We start from the raw sequence: 22,352 nt of genomic DNA, 5'->3' as shown, positions 1-22,352 counted from the left end.
CAAGGAGGAGGCCCAGGGAGCAGGCAGCAGACAAGAGAAGGTTCACCAGAGCTAGTGCCAGCAGGGCCCAGTGCTGGCAGGGGCAGAAGGTCAGGGTGAGCAGCCTGGGGGTGGCTGCCTCTCCCAGTGACACCTCGGTTACTCCATCTGAGGCTCCTCCTCCCACTAGAGATCAAGCTGAGTCAGCACCCATTTCCCTGACTCCGGGCCTCCTCGTTAAAGCTCCAGAAATCCCCTCACCAGTCGTGGGCGAAGAAGGTTCCTGGATGCCAAAAGGGCCACAAGTCCCACGGAAACGCTCTGGAAGAAACAAAACCTGAAACCCGCGCCGCTCTCCAGCGCCAACCGCCCGGCCCACGGCCCAGCCCCGCTCACCAGCAGCCCGGAACCCACGGAGATGACATTGGCGGTGGTGTACTCCGAGGTGACGGCGCCGCGGGGATTGGCCACGTGCCGCAGGACAGTGCCGTGCAGCACGGCCCCCAGCAGCAGGTTCACGTGGCCCACCAGGATCAGCCCCATGCCCACGCGCATGAGCCGCCGGGGCCCCCGGGCCGCGTCTGCAAAGCACGGGGGGAGGGGCAGGCCTGAGCGGGAGAGGAAACGGCCGGCCGAGGCGGCGGAGGCCCCTCGCTGCCGCCCCCAGTCGGCCACGGGGCGTAGGGCGGGTCCAGGGTGGGCACTCAGGGGAGAACGCGACCGGAGGGGCCAGAAATTACCGAAAACGCAGAGGCGGCAGCGGCACTTCATCGTCCCTCAGCGCTGGCCGCGGGGCAGCTCTACCTGCCCCGGCCCCGCCCTCGCTCCCCTGCGCACCTGCAGCCCAACCTCCGCGCCCCCTGGCGGGAGAGGCAGGCGCGCGCGCCCACACACACAAACCCCCACCCGCACCCGCACCCACACACCCACACGACGCGCGTAGCAAAAAGTAGACTTTTATTACAGCAGCAACTGAGGCGAATCGAATGGCCCCCCGGGGCCACCCCTGCAGCACCACCCTTCTCTCCCGCCCCGACCGCCCCAGCGGGATTGTAGAATTCAGCTCCCAGCGCCCGTGGGCTTCCTTTCCACACAGGCTGGGCGGGAGCCAGCAGATCAGCTACTAGCCCCCGACTAGAAGGCGGCTGCTGAGAAGGCCCAGGCCCACGTCTGTGCAAAACAAGTAAACAAAGTGCAGAGGGATGGAAGAGAAGGGGAGGGGTGGGTAGGGTGATGCTCAGAACCAGGGAGCCCCAAAGCCCTCCTGAATAATAAAGGAGAGAGGAGCTTCACAGGGTAATACTGTCTGGGGGGAAGGGGCAGGAGGGCTGTAGCACATGTCGTGACAGCCACAGCTCAGATTAGGGGCTGGGCCCGAGTGAGCTCTAAGAGGAGACGGTGACAGCGGCTGAGTTGAGGGTGCTGTTCCTCGCAAAATTGAACTTGCTCAGGGTCTCCTCCAGCAGAGAAGTCAGTCGGCTCTGGTCCGCCTACAGGGGAGGAGCTCAGTGAGACCCAGCAGAGGAGAGTGGGGGCAGCGGGGGGTGGCTGGAGGCAGAAACCTCACCTCGCTAATGAAGCCCAGCTGCACCAGCTCGGCCGCCAACTCGGGGATGTTCTCATCTGACAGAGAAACGGGAGAGGGTGAGTACAGTGCAGCAGTGAGGGGCACAGAGCCCTTGGAACAGCCCCAGTCAGGTGACCCTGGCTGGGAAAGAATGACACAAGCAAAACTGTCAGATCCACCCTCCAATTTTAGGGGCGAAGATATTCATTCTATGTGAGTCAATGTGTTACTTGCCCTGTCACCTTCCCCACCCCTGAATGTGTCCCTCACAGATAAGGCTCATAGACTCTCCATCCGCTGAGGGAAAGGAGAGACTCACTTGGCATCAGGTCACAGCTCAGGTGCCGGTTCAGTTTGTCCTCCAGCTTCAGCAGAAGCGTCAGCTGGAGAGTAGGACAGTCAGAAAATGAGGCTCCCCTTCCCCACCCTCTGGCCACCCAGCCCTATGCAGCCCTGGCCCTGAACCTTACATGGTGTTTGACGCCCTCCTCCACCGACTCGATGTTGCACTGCATCAGCACCACCTAGGGAGAGGGGACAGAGAGGGTCACTAGAGTAGGGACCAGTGAGCAAAAAAAACCCCCAAGAGCTGGAAGCCTTTCCAGCCCACGGGACATGAACGCCAGGGAGCAGAAACACATTCTTCTCTCCAAAGGACAAAGCCTTATCTGAGATGTCCTCTCTCCCTTCCACCACGACCACAGAGACAGCCACACCCACACAACCCCACCTTGCGGGTCTCCACCTCAGCCGGTTCAGGTGTTGGAGTCTTGACAGACGGCGGCACCACAGGTGATGTCACCTCCTCCTGCTGTGGCTGCTGGGGCCGAGGCAGCCCAAAGGCCGTCAGGGGGTAGATCCCGTTCCTAAGTGGAGATCAGACAGGTCGGATGGGCTCCGTGGATGCGTTAGGACACCCATCCCTGCCTCCTCAAGGAAGCTTTTTTTCTCATTCTTCTCTCACCTGACATCTTCAAGGAATTTATCCAGTTCCAGCGCTGGTGACTGAGAGTACCTGGAGAAGAAAAGAGAAGGAAGATGGAAGGAAGGAAACGAGCAAAACAGCAGATTCGACCACTCCCAGAGAATGGACAGTTGACAGAAACCTCAGGGTGGGAGTGACCAATCTGTCCCTTTCAGAACCTCTCAGTTAGTTACTCACAACGTCTGAACTGGTTCTCTTCCTGGTCCTGCAGGGATTTCAGCCAGTACAGCACTGGTATCCATGTTTTTGGTGATCTCCTCCAGAGCATTCTCTGGGATCATGTCTGGAGGGCATGATGGAATGGGAAGTTATGGAAGGATAGTTCAGATTAATATCACAGAAGGCACAAGGGGTCCTGGGGGAGGGTGGGGGAGGAACGGAAAGAATCCCTTTGGAAGTAGAAGAGGAAAGGAAACATGCCAGTGAGAGTTACAAGGCTCCAGACTGGAAAAAAAATTCCTAGGAGGCTCAAGAGGACTCACGCTGGTGTCCCACAATGCAGTGGGCAGCAAGGAGTTTGAGCGAGGGCACTTCAAACAGTGCTGGGTGGAACAGAAGTTCTCTGGCTGTTGGTCTGCGCGCGGGTTCAGACTGCAGGCACTTTTGAATGAACTCCTAGAAAAGGGAACAAGGGAGTGGAGCAGGCATCTGGCAAGCACTCCACTGTGTTCGTCTCTCTCTCTCACATTATATCTAGCACAAGGCTGTGTGCATACTAGGTGCTCAGCACTGGCTGAGGGAACAAATTGCTAATGTATTTGAAAGGACTTTGAAAACTGTAAGGTATTATATGAAAGGTATAATTTATTGTCTTTCTGGTTTTAATTATTTTTCTGCTCCCCAACCACAAGCTTTTTTTCTTTACTGTTCAAACTTATGATTTCTTTTTCCTTATTTTCTATCTCTCTGCTTTATTAGCCCACTCACTGCCTACCTTCTCCAACCCTCACCAAATTTACCTCTCTCTTTCCAAACTCACCCACTGTGGTCAATAATAGTTACCATCTTTTTATTTCCCAAGCCTACCACCACAATTTCCTTTGTCCACTACATCATTTATTAAATTCACTGGATTTCCCCATGCTCCCTCTAACCCCACAGGTCCCATGACAGTTAACCAGCTCTCCTCCTTTCAATCTGGAAGGCCAACAAGGCCATATACCTAATCTCTTACTTGAACAGCCCACCCTGACACTGAATTAGAAACTTATTCCACACTAGCCTCAAGACTTCCCACTAATCTTCCTTCTTTTCTCTCCTTCCCCCACTTTTTTTTTGAATTTTATTTATTTTTTTATACAGCAGGTTCTTATTAGTTATCCATTTTATACATATTATCCTCCTCCCTTTTATAAGCATCTAATGAGTTACAAACTAACCTTGTTTGGACCTTCCTGTCCAGACCCTACTTACTATAGTTTACTTCCTGATTCATAACCCCTATATCCTTTTTTTAAATTTTTTTTTCCATTTTTTGTTTTGTGTTTTATTTGGTTGTGCCGGGTCTTAGTTGCAGCATGCAAACTCTTAGTTGCGGCATGCATGTGGGATCTAGTTCCCTGACCAGGGATCAAACCCGGGCCCCCTGCATTGGGAGCACAGAATCTTAACCACTGTGCCACCAGGGAAGTCCCCCCCATATCCTTTAAATCTTAGCTCATTTATTTCAGGGCACTTTCCCTAACTAAAGCTATATAAATATAAAACCCCAAATGACTGGTTTGAGTAATTCAAACTGATTGATTTGTTCAAAAATATCAAGATGGTTGGGACTTCCCTGGTGGTCCAGTGGCTAAGGCTCTGCACTCCCAATGCAGGGAGCCCGGTTTGATTCCCTGGTCAGGGAACTGGATCCCACAGGCCACAACTAAGAGTTCACGTGCCGCAACTAAAGATCCTGCATGACACAACAAAGATCCCGCACACGGCAATGAAGATTCCCACGTGCTGAAACTAAGACCCGGCACAGCCAAATAAATAAATAATAAATAAATAAATAAACAAAAGGGTGTGTGCCAATAATGGTCATGCCTATATGAAAGAAAAATACATACCAAGATGGCTGTCTGAGAGTGTATACCAATTACCTGAGGTAACCATCAAATTAGTTTGCCTTCACATAGACAAACCTAAGTTAACACACAAACTTTAGTCCCAATATTACCCATCTTAAATCCCTAACCTGTGAGAGAGAGAGAGAAAGACAGAGAGAATGTGTGTGTGTGTGTGTGTGTGTGTACCAAAAACACCTAGGGAAATGTTCACTACTTTGAGTGCCCTTTCTGCTTTATGTTTTCTTACTCTTAGAAGAGAGCATATTCCCAGTAGGTAAAAGGAAGAAAAATCTGAAGACATTTCAAAGTCTGTTAAGGAGGAGTGATCCTGAAGATTCTTACCCTCTGTAATGGGTCTTCTAGAAGCTGAATGGCACTGCTGATGGCTTCCTGTGGCACATATGAGGACTCTCCATTGCCCTGAATCTCTAGCACTGCCATCTACAGCGAGGGGTAATAAAAAGGAAAAATAGAGACCTAAGAACCTCAGTGCTCCCAATCACTCCCTCAAGACCAGTACCTTACTTGTCAACCCTCCATTTCCCTTCTATCTTCTAACTTGACCCCTTTCCACTACCCACCCTTCTGGTCTCCTCACCTCCAGTGCACACATGCCAAAGGAGTAGATGTCTACTGCCGTTGTCACATTAGTGACTTCTAGGGAAAACAGAGAAGCTTTGGTGAATCGGAGGATCCGGGCAGGGCATGGCAGAGGTGTCTTAAAACGTTTTGCATGCCAGTAGAGAAGGACGAAAGTTTCAGTTATGTTACCTCTGACCCTCAGGTTGTAAAGTGGAAAACCTGGGGTATGGGCACAGGGCAGAGAAACTGGGATGCCTCACCTCCATATTCTGGTGCAAAGAAGTGGAGATTCTTCTGCTCTTCCCGACAAGTCTTCACATGATTGTTGATAGTGTCAGGAGCCACTGGGAGTAGGGGAGATACCCACAATCTGACCACCATGAACAAAGCACAGCCTCACTCCAGACAGAGGCCCCCCAAAGACAAATTCTCTCCTGAAGTCTCTAACCCTCAACAGGTGCAAACCTATCCCTTTCCCATCATGAACTCCAGACTAAACATGAACACCACCTATCTCCCCTTTCTCAGGTCTACCGCTTCTCATCTAACGTCCCTAACTCAGTAGCAGCAAAGGCTCCGCACTACACTAACAGGTACACAGGGGCTTTGGGCTGGCAAGGAACAACACAGTCTAAGGAAAAACTCACTTGTGACCTGCTTAACCTTCTCCAAAGCCCAGGTACACCTAACCCCAGATCACATGAAAACGTTTGGTCTAGTTGTTTCATCCACCCTGCAAACAGTGTAAAAACACAGGCAGCCCTTCCTAATCTGTAACAGTTAAGAGACCTCAGAAACTTGGATGAAGATGGACAAGGATTAACATACAACCAAGTAGACAGCCTCCTTCTTACCCACCTTTACTGACTGAAACTCAAAAACAGCTCAAAACTGAACCAATACCCTTAAATCAGTTTCACTTGTAATCCACCAAAATGTTTAGACCCCTGCTCTACTCTCCTATTCCTCAACATTGCCCATCACAGAGCTGAACGAGGAACCAGGGCCAGGCCCAATCTGGACTCACTCGGATCATAAACAATGACTACAAGTCACAGAGAGTCTGAGAGCACAGTATGACTTAGGGAACCAGCCTGATGATGAGGACGATTAAGAATCCAGGACGTAAGTGGCCAGCCAGGCAGAATCCATAGGAAACAAGCAGGTTATGGAAAGGCAAGCAGGTGGAGGGCTGGTAGCGCAGAAGCCAAGCACGAGTAATTAGGCAGGGGAACGGTGTTTGCTCCCACGACTGCATGCACTGGGCAGCCGCAAAGGGGAGCAGAGGAAGCACAAACAGCGCCCCAAGTAGGGTAGAGGGAGCTCTCACCATTAGCAAAAATCCTATGAAAGACTGTTGGGAACAGAGCAGCCCGTAAGCAGGAGGGAGGAAAACAAGAGAAAAGTTGTGAGCAATGGAGCAGCCAAGCCCCAGACAAATGGACACACAAACAACACAGACACGGCACACAGAAATGTTAAACACTGCACACGTATACACAGCAAATGAAAGCACTCACAGCAGGCACAGCCTGGAACCTCCTTTGGTTGGGTCTGGCCCCAGGGGCTCAAATCATACCTTACACCCAACCCTTGCCCTTTCCCAACCTCCTGTCAAGATCTCTGTATTAACCCCAGTTTCCCTCCAAAAAGGTACAAGATTAGACCCTACGCCTTCTCCACTAATTGACTGGCCTCTCTCTATAAATTACCCCCAGTAAGGTCCTTTCTCTTATCACCAGCCCACACCTCAGAACTTTGCTCTGTCTTCCCCCATTCCTTTCATCTTACCCCCATGGTTCCCAAATTCCCGAGGCTCCCCTGCCCAGAACCTCTCCCTCCCCTCACCAGAGCCAATCTTGATGAGTCCGTTGTGCTGGATGAAGATGGTGTCACAGGTCAGGTTCCCATGGATGATGGGGGGGTCACAGGAGTGCAGGTAGCTGTGGGGGCACTGGGCTGTTAGAGGGGCCACTAGGAAATCAGGGCAGGGGGATCCCAAGGGCTAAGAGGAGCAAGGGCCTGGTCTCCTGCTGGTCACCACAAAGATAATACCCACACTTTGAATCTCCATTATGCCTGATGAGTTAAATAGCTGGATAAGCACTAGGAGAAAGAGGTGGGAGACAGCATTGTGGTCAAGGCACTAGGATGAACCCTTTAAAAGACCGATAGGGGCCTAATCTTGAAGTATATGACTCAAAGAAAGTGGGGAGAGGCAGAAAAGAACGGCAGAGTAGTGCCCTGAAATCTGTTTGGAGGAACTAAATCAGGAATAAATATGGGAAAGACACTAACCAGATCCTACTTACCTTAGGGCAGAGAGGATTTGTGTGCACCAACGCTTCCAAGCCTGGAACAGTGATCCAAGGGTCAGCAGTAATCCCCTCTCTTAACCCTCCAACCAGTTCCCTCCATCCCATCCTGATCAGCTTCATAATTAACATAATCTTTTTTAAACCTCCAAATCAGCCTAAAGCTTTTTCTGCTCTCCCTCCATACCTTTTCATTCATAGTCTTGTGGTTCTTTTTGGTCTTCTTCAGAAATTGCTTAAGACTCCCAGATGACATGTATTCTGTGATAAAAATGACCTGGAGAGGCAAAGCACACAAATAAAGCCTTATAGTAGAAATGATCCCTTATCTAGGTAACACATATACAACATATACATAAAATTTGGAAGCCTGGTGTTTTTCTTAATAAAGTATCTCTATTTTGTTCTTAGCATCACTTCCTTAGATTTAATAGGGCAAGGAAAACTACTGAGCAATATGAGCTACGGGAAGGAAGAAACAAAAATTCACTCATTTCTGTCCCGACTATAACCAGACAAAAGGCACAGGTGGTGGTCATAGCCCTACTCTCATCTCAACAGCAGCTGATTCCAGCTCTGTTTCAAAACTATCTTTTTCCGGGGCTTCCCTGGTGGCGCAGTGGTTAGGAGTCCGCCTGCCGATTCAGGGGACGCGGGTTCGTGCCCCGGTCCGGGAAGATCCCACATGCCGCAGAGCGGCTGGGCCCGTGAGCCATGGCCGCTGAGCTTGCGCGTCCGGAGCCTGTGCTCCGCAACAGGAGAGGCCACAACAGTGAGAGGCCCGCATACCACAAAAAAAACAAAACGAAAAAAAAAACTATCTTTTTCTGAATATAGAGTGAACAATAAGTGTAGATAGTCTCTTTGCAGTAAGCTCAGGGAAAAGTTCTTACCCTGGCCTTGTTCTCCTTAATGTCAGCCCAATACTTGTGAAACTTGACAATGTTGAGATGTTCCAACTGAATCAGATTATCAAACACAGCACGGACCTTTTCCTGGAAGCAGGGGAGACATTGGGATAACAGGGTTCAGAAAGCATTATCATCCTAAAAAGCCATTCCCTATCCCCCCTAGAAATGATCTAACCCCAATGTACTCTTCTCATGGTAGCTTCCCAACCCCAATTCCTCTTTACACCAGCATTCTAACATCCCACAGGCTGCATTCTTTCACCATTACTTACCTCCTGCAGCTTGTAGTTCTTTCGCTCAGAGAACTGTACCTCATTCCACACAACCTCTACACCCTCCTCTGTATCCATGGCCAGGTATGCACTGTCGATACCCGGTACATTCCGCTGATTCACCTGAGAAGAAATTCAAATGAAAGGGAATTAAAGTTACCACACGAACTCTCTATTTTAATACTCCATACAATCATCTTCTCCCAGGCTCTGACCTGTTAAAGTTCGGTCTGCCCCGTTGAGACTCTGCCCCTCCACTATTTACCTCTTAGATTCACTCTCAAGAGTAACACTACCACTAGCTCACCTCTTCTCGCCTCTTCTGCCAGCGCCCACAGGGTGACTCTTCCAAGATCTCAGACTCATCTTCACTTTCTTCTTCTTCCTCTGGGGAAGCTGCTGAGGTCGTGGAGGTCACAGGAGGTGACACTGACGTCAGGCCAGGAGCTGAGGATGAGGATTCTACCTTTGGGTCTGAGCCACTGCTGAGTACTGTCTGGGACTCCCCCTCCGACATGCTGGAACAAACACTCAGGCCTGCACTGGTTGGAGCAAGGGTGACGGGAGAAGGCAGAGAGGGTTAGGATAGATTCTATAAGGATTCCATCCTAATAACGTAATCTGGGGTTAAAAAGAAAACAAAACATATACCTCCCTTGTTTCCTTTAAATCCAAAATCAGAATTAGTCCTGTATGAACCCTAAACATTAACTACTCTCCTAGTCTAGAGAAGGGGAGCTATCTTGGTTGAAGATGACTCACCCAGGTCAGTGAGCAACTGAAGTATATTTTAAGCTTAAAGAATATGCTGTTATGCTTAATTCTGTTAATAAACATATATTATCACTTAAAAAAAAATGACTCACCCAGGAGTGGCAAGCACAAGATTTACGGTAGTACAACCTGTGTTTAATAAGGCCCAAATGAACAGCAAAATCAGAGGCCTCATTCCTTCTCAGCAAACACTTACCCGATAGCCTTCTCTGTGAATCCTCACCTACCTCTTACACTGTGCTCAAGAACCAAGGTACATGGGCACTATTCGGAACAGATGACTCCGGACCCCCAAATGTTCCACTGAACCAGCTCTAGATCTAGAGCTGTAGCACTCTCAACCAATTTATTCAGCTGAAACCCTCAGCTGATTTATTCTACTCGAACTAACCTTGGCATTCATTGTCCAACTCTCCTACGCACAGAACAAGCCTGCCAGCCCATGATGAGGCTACCCTTGGGCCAGGTGACTGGCAGTGGCTAGTGACTTCATCCCTGATGACCTCACCCTCCCTGTGATGTGAGTGTGGCAAATGGGTGGGTATTGGTTAGCAACACTTTTTTTTTCATTCACTCATTCAACAAATGTTTATTAAGCACTTACTGCGGGCCAAGCACTGAGCTAGGTGCTTGAGATACAATTGTGAACAAAATAAATAAGATGCCCACACTCATAAAGCCGCAAATTTAAGGCAGAGCTAAGACTTTAAGCTTCCAGTTTTCGTTTCATTCACATGGCTCAAAGCCTCCATCCTCTGACATAGGTATTCCTTTCAAGTACAAATAACTCAAGACACAGCCATTATAGGAAAAAGCACTATATAGTATATAACATTTTATACTAACTAGTGTATAGTATTATACATTGACATGGCTACTTAAAGAAAAAGAATCGTCAAAAGCTAAATGTCACTAACTTCAGAATCACAGGACAATCCCTGAATGTTATCCCATATCTCTAAGAACGAAGGCCGTGAAGGAGTTGGAACCTGATGTGTGCAGGGCTCAAGGGAGTGCTCACCAGGATGAAAATGATATCCTGTAAAGTTCATTTGCTCCTGTAAGTCAGTTCAAAATACAGATGCTTCTGATCAACACCAACCTTCTGAAAAGCCCTCATTTCTTTTTAGAACTCTCAGATGCCCCCTTCTGCCCATCTCTGCCCCCAACTTACACTGTGTTTAACCCAAGCCAGGAGATTTTATTAGACGACATTCCAGTAAATATCAGAGGGCAAACAAAGCACTACAGAGAAAATCTGGCAAGATGTTATTTCGCCTATGTTTTTTTCTCGGTCCTTGCCTAGCATAGATTTCAATCAACCAGTCTTAGTAATCTACCTGAAAAGTAGCTTTAAAAAAAATGGTGAAAGTTCATATGGGTTACTTTATTTATAGAATGCATCCTGAAACTAACAGCTAAGTAAAGTTTCCAGCTACATTATAAGAAATACCAGTGGAATTCTAATACAGGAAGCCTGTAGCCAATGGACTCTAAAGAAATTTCTGGACCCAGGGCACAATTAATCCACAGCAGGGCACCGCAAGAGATGCCAAACCTTCACCAGTCATAGATGCTCTTCGAATGTGCTTGTCTTCTCCCTCCCCAATCTCTCTCCCGTAGGCAAAATAAAAGCAATGCCCAAGATCCCCCAGCACTACCACTGCTGATGGCAAAACTGGAGTTTTTGTCTCAGGGTCGGTCGTTCAGAGGTTTAAATGAGATCACATATGGAAAAGGCCATTGACGCCCCTCAAGGGAATCTCCTCGCCACCCCGAGATGCCTAGTGTTCACTTCCGTGCAGTGTAGGTAAATCGTTGCAAAGTTTTTTCCTGCAAAGTTTATCATTTTTTGGACTGCAGCTTCTCAGCATTTCAACTCCTCAGCAACAGCTCACAGGCCTCTCGCCCGCCCTCACCCTCAGCGGACCAAAGAAGGCCTGAGACCTGCAGAACAAGCAAGCTCCGGGAGGAATTTCACACTCCAACAGGTCTCCTAGCCTGCAGTCGGCGAGGGACCCGTCGGGCCCCAGGGCCGGCCCTGCAGCGAGCCGCAGCCACCTCACCAAAGGCCAGCCCCGCGGCGCAGTCAGGGGCGCAGGCCACGCCCCCGCGCAGTCGGCGCGCCGACCCCGCGAGCAGGCGCGGCCCCGACGCTGCGCTTCCGCAGGCCGCCGGGCCCGCGACCGCCGCCCCCGCCCCCGCCGCCGGCCCCGCCTCTCGTCAGCCCGAGTTCGACACGAACGCCGGGGCCTCGCGCCCCGCGCCCGCAAAATTCCGGGCGCTGCCGCCGCCGCTCGGGAACGGTCGGGGAGGGCCGGGCAGGGACTGTGGGGCCGAGGTGTACTCTCGGCTCCGGCGGGCCGGGCCTTGGCTGCCGAGTGAGCAGGGCCGCCTCCAGACACCCGCCTGCCGGGGTCCTACCGTCCTGGCCGCGGAGGCCTATCCTCTCGTCCTTTAGCCGAAACCTTCCCTCCCTCTCAGTCCCCTCGGGGCTCACCTCCCGACTCCGCTTCCCGCAGTCTGCGCTTCAGCTCCAGCTCGGGTTCCGGGGCCCCGGATCAGAAAGACTCGCTCACAGCTGCGCTCCGCGGCGCAACCGAACTGCGGGCCCCGCCCTCGCGGCGTCCGGACCAACAGATGGGCGGTGCCGCAGTGCCGTTGGGTTTCCATTGGACAGGGCGGCAAGGGTGGGCGGTGCCCCGGGCAGACGGTCGCTCGCAGGGGTAGTCTTCAACCCGGTTTCCTCCCCTAGAGCCTGTCCGGCTGAGACCTCTTGGAGGGTTCGGTGTTTTCGGTCTCAACTGGGGCCTGTCTCTCTGTCCACCCCTCTGTCCGGTCCTGGTGCCCCCGATGATTCTCCTGGGCGAAGGGAAGGCCTTCCCCCTCTTCTTGAAGGCGCCATGACAGTTCTAGTCCCACTCAAAGACAAAAGGAGCGAAAGACGTAGCCTCAGTCTGAGAGGAGCGCCCACCCACTTTCAGTATTTGGGGGTGAGGCTGCGCAGAACACCAATTTTTCAGAAAACTTTTAAAAAATTACTGGACACATTAACACTGAAAATGGATAGTTAACGCTTCGTAATTGGATAGTACTGATGTTAGCCAAAACTTTGCAAGAGGTTTTCACAGATATCTTTTGATCCTCGTAAGAAATTGAAATTTTCTTTCAGTAATAGTTGCCAAATGGAAAAATACTGAATCAGAGGCATTAAACTATTCACCGAAAGTTGGTAAGAACTATATCTAGAATCCGAAACAGTTAAGATTTATTAAAGAAGACTTCCTTGAAAAGGTGTTTGGAAAGAATTTAGGTTGACTGCGAGGAGGTGAAAAGAAAAAATGATAGATTGTGGGTGAGCCCATTGATCTTCGAAAACCAAACCCGGAGCCCAGAAGAAGTTAACTCTGCTCCTAGACACGTATTGTGGAGGGAGGAGGATGAATCAATCATCAGTATTTGGAAATGTCATAATCACCAAATCTCACTGTCCTTAAAGGGAATCTCTAATCCTATTTAACTGATAGAAGGCTATCTGGCAAAAGTTCCCTCATTTTCCATCTCTTCACCTTAAAATTTTTTAAATCAAACTTTTATCGTTCCTTGATTCTTTCACCTTTGAAAGAGAGGGCTCAAACACTTATAGAAATCTGGACCTTGTTTTGGATATTTTTAAAAGGCATTTGCCCACCAAATTTAACATATAATTTCAGGGAGTTGAGGTTAAGAATCTTTGTTCTAATCTCAAGGAAAGGATGCTCCTCCTCCTGTCCAGATTAATCTCTTCACCAGGTAGACTCCAAAGCAACTGAACACCTGGCGCATGGTAAACATTAAGTATCAGTTGATACTACTATTACAGTTTCCCATTCTCTTCTGTCTGGTTCTTAGTATTATCAACTTTTACCTTTCAACTAGCTCCTTTCAAATCTGCACAGAGGACCCATTGGCATCTTCAAGTTCTCGTTTTGTTTTTAACCTTTCATTCATGTTTTTTGGGGGTTTTGTTTGGTTGGTTGGTTGGTTGGGGGTTTTTTGTATGTTTTTTGTTTGTTTTTTTGGCTGCACCGCGTTCCCTCCCCCGCCCCCGCGTGCCCCCTGCCCTGGAAGCGTGGAGTCTTAACCACTGGATCTCCAGGGAAGTCCCTTTTCATTCTTGTTGAAAATGCTCAACGGGGCTTCCCCGCCAGTCTAGTGGTTAAGACTCTGCCCTTCCAATGCAGGGGGCGTGTATTCGAATCCTGGTGGGGGAACTAAGATCCCACATGCTACAGCGGTGCAGCCAAAAAATAACAAAATAAAATGCTCAAATACTGCCTACATTTTCACCACATCATTTTTTTTCTGCTTTAAAAATGATACATACTTATTGTAACAAATCAAACTATTTCAAAAATAACAGTATAATGTAACTTTATATAGTAGCTTGTATGTGCTATATTCCACTGTTTTAATTGCCTTACGACATATTAATTCATTTAATCCTCACAACAATCCTACGAATATTGTGAATTAACAATTGCTATAGAAAGTGAAAATCTCTTACCTTAGTTCACCAAGATAATTAAGACTTTGATATATATTTCTCCATATTTATTTTTTCTATGTATATATTAATATATATATAATTTAAAATAAAGGCAAGCGTATACCACATAATCTTTTTCAATTTACTCTTTTCACTTTTTTCCACGGCAGCACATACAGCACTATAATTTTTTAACTACTGTAGAGTATTCCATTATGCAAATGTGCCAATGTTTAATAACTACCAGGGAACTTTGAGGTTATTTCCAACATTATTTATTATAGATAAAGCTGTAATGAACATTCTGCTACATACACCTTTGCCTACTTGTGAAAATGATTTTACTCATTCTTAAAAGTGGAATTGCTAAGTCAAAGACTAAGAACATTTTGAGTAGATATTGCCAAGTTTCTCTTCAAAAAGATATCAAATAACCATACCACCATGAGTATGTTAGGGTTCCTGCTTCCCAACATCCTTACCAAAATAGAATATTACCAATCTTTTCACTTTGGGTGATATAGTAAGGAAAAAAAAAAGATATTCTACTGTTTTAATTTACATAGATTTAATTAGTAGTGAAGTTAAACATCCTTTTTTTAAAAGACTTTTTTAGAACAGTTTTACATTTACAACAAAATTGAGAGGAAAGTACAGAGATTTCCCACATACCCCTGCCCCCACATTTGCACAGCCTCCCCCATTACCAAATCACTGGAATGGTATAGGTTTTACCAAGGATGAACTTACATTGACCCATCATAATCACACAAGTCCATAGTTTACCTTAAGGTTCTTGGTGTTGTACATTCTATGGGTTTAGACAAATGCATAATGGCATATATCCATCATTATAATATCATACAGAGTGTTTTTACTGCCCTAAAAATCCTCTGTGTTCTGCCTACCCATCCCTGGCAACCACTAATCTTGTTATTGTCTCCATAGTTTTGCCTTTTCCAGAATGTCAGAATCATACAGTATGTAGCCTTTACAGATTTGCTTCTTTCACTTAGTAATATGCCTTTCAGTTTCCTCCATGTCTTTTTATGGCTTGATAGAGCATTTCTTTTTAGTGCTGAATAATATTCCATTGTCTGGATGTACCACAGTTTATCCATTTACCTATTGAAAGACATCTTGGTTGCTTCCAAGTTCTGGCAATTATGAATAAAGCTCCTACATACATCCATGTGCAGGTTTTTGTGTGGATATAAGTTTTCATCTACCTTGGGTAAACACTAAGGAGTGCAATTTCTGGATCATACATTATGAGTATATTTAGTTTTATAAGAAACCACCGAACAGTCTTTCAAAGTGGTTGTACCATTTTGCACTTCCACCAGCAATGGATGAGTGTTCCTATTGCTCCACATTCTCACCAGCATTTGTCTTTTTTTTCTGTTTTTGGCCATTCTACTAGGTGTATAGTGGTATCCCATTGTTTTAATTTTCATTACCCTGGGACATATGATGTGGAGTATCTTTTCATATGCTTATCTGCCATCTGTATATCTTCTTTGCTAAGGTGTCTGTTAAGGTCTTTGGCCCATTTTTTAGTTGGGTTGTTTTCTTATTGTTGAGTTTCAAGGGTTTTTTAATGTATTTTGGGTAACAGTCCTTTATCATATGTATGTTTACCAAGTATTTTCTCCCAGTTTGTGCTGTCTTCTTATTCTCTTGACATTGTCTTTCACAGAGCAGAAGTTTTTAATTTTACTGAAGTTCAGCTTATCAATTATTTCTTTTATGGATCATGTCTTTGGTGTTCCATCTAAAGAGGCATCACCATACCCAAGGCCATACGCAAGGTCATCTAGATTTTCTCCTATGTTACCTTCTAGTTTTATAGTTCCACATTTCATATTTAGGTCTATGATCCACTGTGAGTTAATTTTTGTGAAGTGTATACAGCCTGTGTCTAGATTCTTTTTTTTTTGTATGTGGATGTCCAGTTGCTCCAATACCATTGTTTTCATATGTTTACTGCCCAATTGCATTTCCTCTTCAGTTTCTTGACTGTACATGTTCTTTGCATATTTTGAACTAGGTTGATCATCTTTTTCTTATTGGCTTGTAAGAGCTCTTTGTATATTAGGAAAATCCCATTGTTTTCCCAATCTCCTACACTGTGAATCCCATCCTATCTCTATCTCTATTGAAACTTTACACTCAGTTTATTATAAACCTCTATTCCAAAAGCCCTTTCTCATTTCCCATTCTCCATGACCTCTTTAGCATTTGAGACCACTGAACAGCACGTTCTTAAAACTCCTCTCTTACTTTCCATAATACAAATTTATTTCATTTCTCTCTCAATTCCTAATTTTTTCTCCTTTACGTTCTGTTCTTCCCTCCTTTTTTTTTTTTTTTTTTTTTTCGGCCGCACCACACTGCTTGTGAGATCTTAGTTCCCTGACCAGTAATCAAACCCGAGGCCCCGGCAGTGAGAGCACCGAGTCCTAACCACTGGACAGCCAGGAAATTTCCCCCTCCTATCTATTAATGTGCCTGTCAATGTGTCCAAAGTTATATTCTTTGTTTTCCCTACACCATTCTTTAGAAAATATGTCCATTGATGAGCTTCCAATACATCACCAGAATGACAGTTATATTTATCTCTAGCACTTCTTGCCCAAGCTCCAAGATAATATTGGATGCTCCACTCTCACTTCAAACTTAATTTGCCTAAAGATTTTCATTTCAGGTTGGTAATCCACCTCGAGAACTAATTTATTGGGAATAGAAGCCAGGTGGCTGGGTGACAGAGTGGGAGGGAAACTATTTGTATGCCCATTTATGCCTTTTGTACTTTGTGCCACATGTATGTATTTTTTATTCCAAAAAGAAACAATATTTAACAAAGAAACAATTTATTAAATAATTGTAGAATAAAGAAAGGCAATGCTTTTAGAATACCCATATATATATGACTAATTTCTAAGCTTCCCAAGTGACCTGCTGACCTCATCTCCCAAGTGGACTGTAGCTTGGATTGTGACATGCTGGTTGCCCAACCCTGTACATTTACTAAAAATCATTGAATTAACAGTGAGTGAATCTTATGATGTGAAAATCATACCTCAATAAAACTGTCCAGAATCTTTCAGATCTTGGTTTCCATAAATCAGGGCAATTAGAAAATCAATTGGGTTTTTGCTCAAAGCTTTTCTTCCTCAGTGTGCGACTCACTAGTCACACCTCCAATCTGATCATTCTTCTAGGGATGTGATGTGGATTCTTTCTTCCAAAAGAGCCTCTTTTCAGAATGAATACATAATCAAAGGAACAAAAATGTTCCTTTGTCTCAAGCTTGGCACTTACATTTCTGTAGGACCTCAAACTAAGAGAAACCTAGATTTCGTGATAATTGTGAATCATCTGAGAGGTGCTTTAAAACCTACACCTTCCCAGGACCCTACCTGAATCAACTGAATCTGAATCTGGGGGCCGGGGAGGACTTGAGTATCTGTATGCCTAAGATTCTGCCCAGGTGATGCTGATGCAGGTAACCTGGCTCGTCATTAGGCTGAAGGGTGGTAACCATCATCATAGCTCATGCTTATTCCTGTCCAGACATTGCCTCATAACTTAGGCCTCTGAGCGTCTTTGTTTAAGTTATGAAATGGGAACATGATTTGCCCTACACCTCTATGTCATGTCATAAGAAATTGAGTCAACTTCTAAAATAAACATGATCGATAAATAGGGGCACTGGGAAATTAAGAAAAAAAGCAGCTCATCTAAATTAAGAATTAGATTTATTAATTTTTAGATTATTAGATTTCCACAACTGTATTCAATTATGTTCAAATCAAACTTATTTATAATTTATTTTGCTCTGTGATTTACTGGCATAGAGTTAATACCATTTTATTTCACAGGGATGTTGTGAGTTTAAAATAATTATCAGGTAATTCCACAGCTTTTTCTGGGCTAAAACCCCTTACTGTAAACGTTTTGTTTCTCTTCATTTACTTAATTTACCTTTGTTGTAGTAATAAGGAGAACTTTCCTAAATCTAAAATTATTTCCTGAAAAAACATAGATTCAGACTTTAAGGAAAGGCCTTTGGAGATCCCTTGTAGCATTAGTAGTCTAAGATTTCATTATTTCACAGCTCACAGCCAGGCTGGAATCAGAGAACAAAATTCAATTTAACTAAACAAATATTTATTGGCTTGTAAGAGTACGTGCTAGGTACCATGCTAGGCAGACAAATCAATAAGACAAAGTTCCTGTCCTTAAAGAGCTCATATTTATTTAGGAAGATATCTGTGTAAACAAAAAAGTGACAATACTTAACAAGTACAACAGAAGTATGTATAAAGTTCCATAGGCTGAATAGAGAAGGACCTGATTGACTTCACAGAAGAAAGATACAGGGGAAGCTGTCTTAGGCTGAATAATGATCCCAAAGATACCCATGTCCTAATCCCTGGAATTTGTGAATATCACCTCCTATGGCAAAAGGTACTTTACAGATGCGATTAAATTAAACATTTTGAGATGGAGAAATTATCCTGGATTATTAGGATAGGCCCTAAATGTAATCACAAGTGCACATAAAAGAGGGAGGCAGAGGGAAATTTGACTACAGAAGAGAAAGAAATGTAACCACTGAAGCAAGAGATTGTCTTTATGCCGAGGAATGCAAGCAGCCTCCAGTAGCTGGAAAAGGAGAGGAAAGGAATTCTTCTCTAGAGCCCCTAGAAGGAAGCAGGACTGCTGACACATTAACTTTAAACCAGTGAAACCAGTTTCAGACATCTGGCCTCCAGAACTGTAAGAAAATAAATTTGTGGGGTTTTAATCCACCAAGTTTGTGGTAACTTGTTACAGCAGCCATAGGAAACTAGTACATAAAGCTTCCCAGAGAACAAGAGTGATGTCTGCCTGACCTGGGTTTTAAAGGATGAATGGGGGCTTGGCACAGTGGTTAAGAATCCGCCTGCCAACGCAGGGGACATGGGTTCAAGCCCTGGTCCGGGAAGATCCCACATGCCGCGGAGCAACTAAGCCCGTGCGCCACAACTACTGAGCCTGCGCTCTAGAGCCCGCGAGCCACAACTACTGAGCCCATGTGCTGCAACTGCTGAAGCCAGTGCGCCTACAGCCCGTGCTTCGCAGCAAGAGAAGCACTGCAATGAGAAGCCCGCGCACCTCAACGAAGAGTAACCCCCGCTCGCCGCAACCAGAGAAAGCCTGCACGCAGCAATGAAGACCCAATGCAGCCAAAATAAATAAATAAATAAATTTATAAAAATAAATAAGTAAATAAAGGATGAAAAGGAATGTTAAGGGAGGCAAGAACAATCCAGAGAAGACTGAACCCTCCTTTTCTCTGACTCTCCAGTCTCAGAAGATAGGAAGTTGGACCTAAAACATGACTTTGCACCCCAAGTTTTGTGACATATGCCTCATTTTTTAGCAGTAAGAGTCGAAGATTTCCAACATAGGTGTTATTTTTCTTCCCTTCACTTCACCTCCGGCTTTTCAGTTTGAATTTATTTTATTTTTAAAAATTTATTTGTTTGTTTATTTATTTACTTGGCTGCATCAGGTCTTAGTTGGCACACGGGATCTTTGTTGTGGCGAGTGGGCTCTGAAGCTGTGGAGCGCGGGCTTAGTTGCCCCACGGCATATGGAATCTTAGTTCTCCAACCAGGGATTGAACCTGCGCCCCCTACATTCGAAGGCAGATTCTTAACCACTGGACCAACAGGGAACTCCCTGAATTGAAATCTTTGTTTTTACAAAGTTTTTTACATCTGGGAGAGAAGAGACTCTCTAGGAAAAACATTCTTAAAGAGAGCAAGTGAAAAAAACTAGAGAGTCTGATAAGGACACTTGTTTATTACTGGAGAAAGCTTGGGAAGAAAGTGACAAAACACTCTCCAAAAACAAGCAAAGGAACTCCTTGCCTGTTTTGTTTGGGACTAAGAGAAACAAGATAGTGGAAATAAAATGTTAGCAAGAGCTCTAAACTGGGTATAACTGAAGAGAGAATAAATTACTCAGAATGCAGCACAGTAACACAGGGATATATATAGTTAAGAGAGAGAGAGGATAGATGGAGAGCTCCAACATGTATAATGAGAGTTCTAGAAGAAAATAAACAGAATGATAGTGAAACAGTGTTTGAAAATGCAAGAGATAAAATTTTAAAGTACTGATGAAAGACATTAGACACCAAATTTTAAAAATAAGCCTTTAGTACTAATAAAATAAACACATGCTGAGGCACATTATAGGAATATTTACACAACATTAAAGATAAAGAGAAAATTGTAAAAAGCTACCAGAGATAAGAGAAAAAACAGATTACCTATGAAACAACAGTGAAGACTGATAAAAGACTTCCCTATAAACCTAGAATTTTATCCCCAGCCAAAATATCATTAAAGAGTGAGGGCAAAGTACATTTTGATATACCAGAAACAATTAAGGAATTTTTTTAAACCACCCACACAATCTCACTGAAAAACATAGTTATAAATAACAATTTATAAAACTGCTTGGGAAAACTTCGATTTCTGGCCATGATGGTATAACAGGGACCACGTTTACCCTCCTGACTTAATCATCTAGAAAACTGGACAAAATATATGAAGCAAAAATTTTCAGACATTGGACAACAGGCAGCACAGGATTAGTGATCCCTGAGAGAAGGTAAACAAATGAAGTGAATCCTATGAGCACCCCAGCTTACAGCCTAGAAAGTGTTTTCAGGCCACCTTGTAGAAAGAGGAAACCTAAACAGAGCCTGACAATCTCCCTGCATTGGGAAGACAGAGTTTGGAGTTCAGGGAGGCCAAGGTGGCTAACATTTTCAGGGAAGAGTGCCAGAAAGGATGGAGATACACACAGAGAGAACTATGGAGCTCTGCAGAAGGATCCTCTCAAGATCTCGACTAAACATACTCATGATGAAACTACCAAGGTTGAGGAAAGAACCGTTTGAGAGGAGGAGTTGGCACAATCTTCCAGTGGTAAGAAAGCCATTTTGGTGGACAGGGCAGCAGGATTTCAGCTGGCGGGTTTCCTATTACTACTGTTTGCTCTTTATTCCTTAGCAAATCAAAGAGCCAAGAGATTACAAATGTGAGATCATTTGTTACTTGGAATGTGAGCCTCAGTTAAGAACTTTTGCCCTCCTGGTGACTACAAGAACCAGCAGGACTTTTCTAAGTAACACTCTGGTTCTCTTGGGCCAATCTGTCAGACTCAACTTGTGTGTCCTCAGTTCTCAGCAGCCAACAGAGCAAAGGAGTTCTCTTACTAAAGGATTCTGAGAAATCTCTAAGGAATGGTTAAGTGTGCCACAGATCCTCGCAGGAAATTACTATCACTTTTGCCAGCTGTCCCTGCTCCAAACCACTGTGGCTCTTGAACTTTGTCACCACCTCCTTCAGGCTCCCCACATGGCCCCATCCCAATGGACATAGATCTCCTCACTCGATTCCCCAAAGCTCAGTTCAGTCCAGGCTATTTAACAAGACACAGAGGCACAGACATGAAAAACAAAGAGTAGCCCACAACTGCCACTAGAAGTGGCTCTTCTTCAGATTCCTGGTAAGGCAGAGCCAGCTCAGCCCACCCACTTTCCCCAACAGGAATCTCCAGACTGTGCCACGTCTTGGAGTCTTGATGCTAGCAACAGGCATGAGTCCAAAGAGAATCTTTCTTTTCCAGTTCAAGGCCTGCTTATTTTCACTCTAGAACATCTATCCCTTTCCTTAGGGGGAAAAACTCACCTCCACCTTGACCTGGTTGAAGCAATCCCAGGAATTGTGGACACTTTCCAGGCTTCAGATAATCTGGCTCTAACTCCACTTTGTGAGATACCAGTTGTTCAGACCAGTCTGTCCGGTGTGAGGTATGGAGAAAAGACTGGCACACACCTCAGGGTGGCTCCAGTTTTGTGATCACCTGTGAGCAAACACTTGAACTGAAAACAAACATTGGGGCTTCCCTGGTGGCGCGGTGGTTAAGAATCCACCTGCCAATGCAGGGGACACGGGTTCGAGCCCTGGTCCGGGAAGATCCCACATGCCATGGAGCAACTAAGCCCGTGCACCACAACCACTAAGCCTGCGCTCTAGACCCCACGAGCCACAACTGCTGAGCCCGTGTTCCACAACTACTGAAGCCCGCGCGCCTAGAGCCTGTGCTCCACAACAAGAGAAGCCACTGCAATGAGAAGCCCGTGCACCACAACGAAGAGCATCCCCCACTCGCTGCAACTAGAGAAAGGCCGTGCACAGCAACGAAGACCCAATGCAGCCAAAAATAAATTAAAGCAAACAAACAAACAAACATTGGTCTCCTAAGAACAATAAGGATTTTAAGAAACATTCCAGTCTATATTCTTATTTAGGGGGA

At 45.6% G+C, this 22,352-nt stretch overlaps 2 protein-coding genes across 3 annotated transcripts; both read right to left on the bottom strand.

Moving 5' to 3' along the window:
* Positions 1–7: 7 nt before the first annotated feature.
* LOC102983331 (keratinocyte-associated protein 3) lies at positions 8–852 on the bottom strand (the record flags this gene model as incomplete). The annotated part of the gene is made up of 4 exons (XM_055083485.1): positions 720–852; positions 376–560; positions 241–300; positions 8–73 (listed from the first exon to the last, which is right to left on the bottom strand). Coding segments are annotated over exons 1-4 (342 nt in total), but the record flags the coding sequence as incomplete, so codon positions are not given.
* A 67-nt stretch (positions 853–919) lies between these two features.
* Positions 920–12,080, bottom strand: NRBP1 (nuclear receptor binding protein 1). Of its 2 annotated transcripts, none has more exons than XM_007108372.3 (18): positions 11,940–12,080; positions 8,973–9,202; positions 8,666–8,788; positions 8,376–8,477; positions 7,670–7,759; positions 7,480–7,520; positions 7,016–7,110; positions 5,428–5,511; positions 5,184–5,242; positions 4,928–5,026; positions 3,014–3,146; positions 2,709–2,814; positions 2,511–2,561; positions 2,277–2,412; positions 2,017–2,070; positions 1,866–1,929; positions 1,547–1,602; positions 920–1,469 (listed from the first exon to the last, which is right to left on the bottom strand). In XM_007108372.3, exons 2-18 carry the CDS (start codon positions 9,180–9,182, stop codon positions 1,365–1,367), a joined length of 1,608 nt encoding a protein of 535 aa, XP_007108434.1. In that variant the 5' UTR covers positions 9,183–9,202; positions 11,940–12,080; the 3' UTR covers positions 920–1,364. The 2 variants fall into 2 exon arrangements, with proteins under 2 accessions (XP_007108434.1, XP_028342614.1); XM_028486813.2 differs by having other exon boundaries at positions 8,973–9,207; positions 11,940–12,048.
* Positions 12,081–22,352: the final 10,272 nt, after the last annotated feature.

Source organism: Physeter macrocephalus, unplaced genomic scaffold (genome assembly GCF_002837175.3).
Source record: "Physeter macrocephalus isolate SW-GA unplaced genomic scaffold, ASM283717v5 random_1059, whole genome shotgun sequence".
NCBI lineage: Eukaryota > Metazoa > Chordata > Mammalia > Artiodactyla > Physeteridae > Physeter > Physeter macrocephalus.
This window is presented reverse-complemented; position numbering and strand designations above follow the sequence as displayed.

Coding starts and splice junctions, on each gene's coding strand:
- NRBP1 (XM_007108372.3), bottom strand. CDS start 9,182: ATGTCGGAGGGGGAGTCCCAGACAGTACTCAGCAGTGGCTCAGACCCA. Junction 7,521..7,669: donor ACAAGACTATGAATGAAAAG/GTATGGAGGGAG, acceptor TCACTGTTCCAG/GCTTGGAAGCGTTGGTGCAC. Junction 2,562..2,708: donor AGAGAACCAGTTCAGACGTT/GTGAGTAACTAA, acceptor TTTCTTCTCCAG/GTACTCTCAGTCACCAGCGC.